The sequence below is a fragment of the Camellia sinensis genome, chromosome 9 (assembly GCF_055761805.1).
Source record: "Camellia sinensis isolate YWXY chromosome 9, ASM5576180v1, whole genome shotgun sequence".
Classification (NCBI taxonomy): Eukaryota; Viridiplantae; Streptophyta; class Magnoliopsida; order Ericales; family Theaceae; genus Camellia; species Camellia sinensis.
In genome coordinates, this window is record NC_138969.1 from 186,522,588 (window position 1) to 186,528,797 (window position 6,210).

The 6,210-nt window shown below is 33.4% G+C and overlaps 1 protein-coding gene across 1 annotated transcript; it reads left to right on the forward strand.

Moving 5' to 3' along the window:
* Positions 1 to 3,550: 3,550 nt before the first annotated feature.
* Positions 3,551 to 4,880, forward strand: LOC114268531 (uncharacterized). The gene is made up of 3 exons (XM_082889639.1): positions 3,551 to 3,674; positions 3,814 to 4,167; positions 4,354 to 4,880. Exons 1-3 carry the CDS (start codon positions 3,551 to 3,553, stop codon positions 4,878 to 4,880), a joined length of 1,005 nt encoding a protein of 334 aa, XP_082745765.1.
* Positions 4,881 to 6,210: the final 1,330 nt, after the last annotated feature.

Genomic DNA, 6,210 nt, shown 5'->3' on the forward strand with positions numbered 1-6,210 from the left:
GAAAATATTTAAAAATTTTATTATTTTTATTTTAAATATATATTTTTTATTTTAAATATTTTACTTTATTTTCTTAAAATATTGAATTTTTTTTTAAATTTCAAAAAAATTTGGATCACTCATATATATCTAAATCATAACAAATTATTTGACCAATACTTGAGAAAATAAAAATATATATTTTTTCCAAAAGATAAAAAAATAAAAGCTAATTTTAAAGAACAGAATAAAAAAATATTTTTTTTGAAATTTTTTATTTAAAAAAAAAATAGAGTTCTGATTTGGTAATAAGTTTTTTTAGATAAGTTTTTAAACAGAGTTTTGAAAACTTTGTTTGGTTTTGAGTTTGGAAACATTACTCATAAATCCCATATGGGGAAATATTGCCCCATTTGGTCCTAGCACTATGCCAAAATTGGGCTTTAGCGGCGGTTTTTTACCGCCGTTAAACGGCGGTATTAACGGCGGTTTTGTTACCGCCATTTATGCGCGTGTCGGAAAAAGTACAACCATCGTAAAAAGGTAAATTACCGTCGTTAAAAATAATTCTTTCTTTTTGCACTCCCCAAGTCTTGAACCCTCAACCTCTCATCCACCCACACTAACCACTCTACCATAGCCACTCTTCATGAAATATATTCCCTAAATAAATATTTAAACATTACTTTTACTTTATTGTAGATGGTTTCGCCGGAGCACGCCGGAGTTTCGCCGGCAAAGACCACCGTCATTAACGGCAGCAATGATTGGGCATTAGCGGCGGTTTTGTTACCGCCGTTAAAAGTGGGCATTAACGGCGGTAACAAAATTGCCGTTAATGATACCTTTAACGACGGTTTTCGTTACCGCCATTAATAGTACCTTTAACGACGGTTTTCGTTACCGCCGTTAAAAAAACGGCCGTTAATGCCCTGTTTTGGCGTAGTGCAGGTGTTTTTTATTAATCAATTAGTCCTTTTTATTTTTGACATATTGTATTTGTTTGATTTATTGAGTTTGGAATTTATTTGTTTGCCTTTATTTGTAATTTCATTTTGATTTTTCCCTAGTGTGTGGGGGTATGGTAATGTTATAACATTACTAATTTTTTTTAGAAGGGGATTGCGTGGACTGTTTTTGGAATTTTTGATATTTTCCAGTTGATGTTTTATTTTTTAACGTGGATTCAGTGTGCATTGCTTTAGGATTGTACATGGGTGTTTGGGTGGTGCTGCTTGAATCTGGGTATATGCGATTCATGTGCTGTGTGGCTTCTTTAAACACAACCAACTCAATCATCATGCAAATAAACGACGTTCAAAATTACTTCATACACCTTACAAACATGTTCGTCAAAAAATGTTACCAAAAAAAAAAAACATCACTTTAAGTGTTAAAACCATCAACTCCTAACACCCAAAAACACACCCTCACAGGCAAGGGTCCCTCACCCACTTTAACACACAAACAACAAGACCAACACAAACAACCCAATCATAACAAATACCATGTTGCAACTATCTCAAGTGCAAATGGTTCCCAATTTTTTTTTTTTTTTTGATCAGAATAGTAATATGCATTAAAATAGCTCAACAACACCTACAAGGATAGGAATCCATCCAAAATCAACTTACACCATCAAAGGTAAGATGAAAAATCAAAGAAAATACATGAGTAAATCTATGAAGAATGCCCAGCTGCACAAATACATTATCACAATTAATACCATATAATAAGGGCCACTACTTGACCCTACCCTCAATATAACTGGATTTCCACCCTGCCATTACAACAACGTATAATATAACATTACAAAGTAACATGCAATGTACAATCTAACATTATAACAATGTATAATCGCATAGAAACAGGCTTCAAAATATAACGTTACACATACATTTTCACCATTTTGTAACCCAAAAAAAAAAATAATAACAAAATGCGTACTTGTCACAGTGGGTGCTAGCAATAAACACCGACACCGACAATATTTAGTTGTGGTCTTCACTGTCAACCACTAGACAAAAATGGCGAAATGACCCAATGTCACGATGGTCGTAATGTATTGCTAGAAGGGGGTTTTCGGCAATCTAGAGTTTTGGGAGGGGAGGGAGGGGGGAATGGAATGTTAATTTGGAAATGCACATTAACATTACCGAATTAAACAATATTCAAAGAAATTGAATGTCTATCATCGTTATAACATTATAATCAAAATTGAGAACTTTCCATCTTTATCGTTTCCGTTTTGATCACGCAGGGAAAGCAAAAAAACACTACAATACGCTTTTGGCCATTTTGGTAAATTTAACATCACGTAAAACCCATATTTACCCTCACAATTTTCTACTCACACTAAGGTCATGTTTGATTCACAAGACTAATAGTAAAGTATTATCCAATTGGATTAATATCTATTGGATTAATAATCCCATCCCTACCCCATTACTAATAATCCTACAAATTTGTTGGATTAATTATCCATTGGATTAATAATCCTAAACTAAAATATTAAAACAAACATAGGATAATTGGGCCAACGGATTAATAATCTCAATCCCATACTCTAATCCACCAAATCAAACATGCTCTAAAATCATAGGCTCAAAGGTCTTTAACATCAAAATGGGACTATTTGGTCCATAAAAATAAAAAATAAAAATAAAAAAACAAACAAACAAACAAACAGGACTAAATAGTTTAACATTTCTTGATTTGGGATTTAATGTTGTTTTACCCTATAAGTTTTGAAAAGAGTTTTTTGCTGTCAAATTGCGATTTGAAAATTAATGCTACCTAAAATACTCAATTAATTTGTTATATGCTACTTAAAATATGTTTCTTCGTATTTAGTTTTCTCATTTAAACTTTTTTTTTTATTAAAATTATTTTGTCACCTTCATTAATGGTTAAAAATAAACCACTCATAAAGATCTATAAATGAGATTCTAGAATAAAAAGAGGCCATAAGAGACTTGAATAATTTGATATTTAAATAATATTAAGGTAATCATATTTTTTTTTGATTATATTTAATAATATATAAGTCCCACAATTTACATCTATTGCCAATATAGTGTTGCCACGTAAGAGCATCTCTAACGGTTCACCTAATGTTTCACCAAATCTGAGTTAAAAAATGGCCATTTCCTTAATTTGATACTTCACGCTCCAACGGTTCACCTTCATCAAATCTCATTCAGGACAACCGAATGGTCGACCGGACCGGTCGACCGGTTAGAGGAAATTTTTTTTTTTTAAACCTTTCTGAACTGTTTGAACCAACCACTGAACTGTTTGAACCAACCAACGTGAACTGACCGATGTGAACTGGTAGGGGGCGACCAGTTGGTTGACCGGCCGGTCGACCGGTAATCTTTTTTTTTTTTTTGATTTTCCTCCATTTCTGTTCCTAATTCTTTTCCTATTTGTTTTTCCCTCCATTAGTTTACCCGTAATAATTATTTTCTTCTAAAATCTCATATAAACACATTATTATTTATATGCCAGACAACTCCACAAGGATCATAGCTTAAACACAAGGATTATATCTTAAACAAAACAGAGGATAATGGATACTTTGAAATCCATGATATTTACTTCATTTTCATCCTCTTCTTCTTCCTCCTCCTCTGATGAGGAGTCTGATGATGAATATATTATCACACTTTTAGCAGCTTATGAGCAGAATACCAGTAGTATGCTTTAGATTCTTAAGTCTAAGTGATAGCTCAAAGAAAATAGGGGGTTCTGTTGTAGGTCACAAGTATATACGCAGAGATAGAAGGCAAGGTCATGACAGATTGTTTGCAGATTATTTTGCTGCAAATCCAGTGTATTCAGCTACAATATTTCGGAGACGTTTTCGAATGCGTCGTCCTTTGTATTTGCGAATTTTGAATGCAATCGAAGCACACAATTCATATTTTATTCAAAAACAAGATGCAGCTCATGTAGTTGGATTATCTGCCCTACAAAATATGACTTCAGCGATGAGAATATTATCATACGGTGTTGCAGCAGATGCAGTTAATGATTACATACATATTGGGGAAAGCACTGCGATTCAAAGTTTGCAACAATTTTGTTATTCAGTGATTGAAATCTTTGGAGTAGAATATCTGAGATCTCCGACACCAACTGACATTGCTAGGTTACTTGCTATTGGCGAGGTTCGGGGGTTTCCGGGTATGTTGGGAAGTTTAGATTGCATGCATTGGGAGTGAAAAAATTGTCCAAAAGCATGGCAAGGTCAATACGTAGGCCATCAAAAAAAGCCAACTATTATTCTTGAAGCAGTAGCTTCTTATGACTTATGCATTTGGCATGCATTTTTTGGAATGTCTGGGTCACACAATGACTTGAATGTATTAGACCGGTCACCTTTGTTTTCTGATCTTGCCCAAGGTAAGGCTCCCATTGTCCACTACACTGTTAATGGACATAGTTACGATATGGGTTATTACCTTGCTGATGGTATATACCCGCAATGGGCAACACTGGTTCAAACAATTTCTTCTCCCCAAGGAGCTAAGAGACAACATTTTGCAATGATGCAAGAGTCTGCCAGGAAAGATGTAGAGCGGGCATTCGGAGTCCTCCAATCTCGATTCACAATTATAGGTGGTGTTGTACGTTTTTGGGATCCAAAAATGCTTGCCAACATAATGAAGACTTGCATTATATTACACAATATGATTGTTGAAGATGAGAGGGAGGAGCACCTTGATTTTGATTATGAAATTTCATCTACCAACACACCAGTGCAACTTTCCTCTACTCCTACCAATGACTTTGAATCATTTTTGTCTCGTCATTTAGGTATTAGGGATAAAAATGCATATCATGCCCTCTGTAATGATTTAATAAAACATATATGGCATTTTCGCGGTGAAAACTAGATTCACCACAAATATATTTTGTAATTTTGTTTAGCAAAGAAATAAAAGGTTGTCTTGTTTGTAATCTTCATTATGATGCACTATATTAACCAAGTAACGCAGAAGTTATGTGATTAGATATGATATTGTGGTGATCCAATCTTCAATATTCATAATTGTTCTCTGTTCAATTTATGACAATCATCAAAATAATTTATTTCAGTATGACAATTCTGTTTTGGAGTTCTATAATTCTATTTTGGAGTTGCAAGTTTGCTTTACTATTGATTCCCCAATAAGTCTAGGAACACAAATATCAAATATAGAATATGACATATATGTTTTACATGAAATGAGTCTTATATGTGGATCTCATATCATGTACATCACATTTCATATGAGACATATGTGTCTCGTGTTTTGTATTTATATTCCTACCATTACTCATTGATTCTCTTCCATCCTTAAACAGTGAATCACACATTTCCTAAGAATCTTCAATCTTTTATCAAATTAAAATTTGATGACAAATTTGGTAAAAATCACCTCCAATCTACATCAAACTTGTATTAAATCAAACTTTTACATTTCTTTCATCAAATCAAGGCAAAAAAAAAAGCTTTTTACCAAATTTGTTGAAACAAACTTTTGGGAATAGGTTTGGAATTTTTAAAAAGATTTGATGATTAAGGGTTTGGCATTTTTAAGAAGTGAGGATTGGAGCATTCAATTTTTTCATCAAATGAAGCATTCAATTAATTAAGGGTCTGGCTCGTGGGATTCATCATGCATGCCATTATTTGTGCATTCGAATAATTGCTTTTGTAAGGATTTATCTTCAATATTCATAATTGGACTGATTGCATGCATTTCAGTATGTATATTCAATGTATTTGTATGTATATTTGTTTTAAATTCAATGCATTTTCATTATTTGTGCATACATTATGTGTGCATTATTCAATGTATTTATGCCATACATTATTTGTGCATTATTTGTGGCATCAATTATTTGTGCCATTTCGTAAATTATTGATGTTGATGCATTGAACATTCAACCTACTTTTCTGCCACATTGAACATTTAACCTACAGTCATTGTACTATATGTGGCAAATCATCTATTGAACCACCTACCATTCAGAAGATCACACCACCTACAATTCATTATATGAACCACCTATCGATTCAACCACCTACCATCCTCCATATCAGCTCAACATTGCCATCACCACATTCACATTTCACATGTTTTCACTGAAGCCCTCTAACCACACACTCTACATTTTCAAGTGTGAATCCACATCATCACCAAGGCAGCATTAGTAGGAACAGAGGAACAAGGCAGGATC

Coding starts and splice junctions, on each gene's coding strand:
- LOC114268531 (XM_082889639.1), top strand. CDS start 3,551: ATGGATACTTTGAAATCCATGATATTTACTTCATTTTCATCCTCTTCT. Junction 3,675..3,813: donor AGCTTATGAGCAGAATACCA/GTAGTATGCTTT, acceptor CTGCAAATCCAG/TGTATTCAGCTACAATATTT. Junction 4,168..4,353: donor CGAGGTTCGGGGGTTTCCGG/GTATGTTGGGAA, acceptor TGAATGTATTAG/ACCGGTCACCTTTGTTTTCT.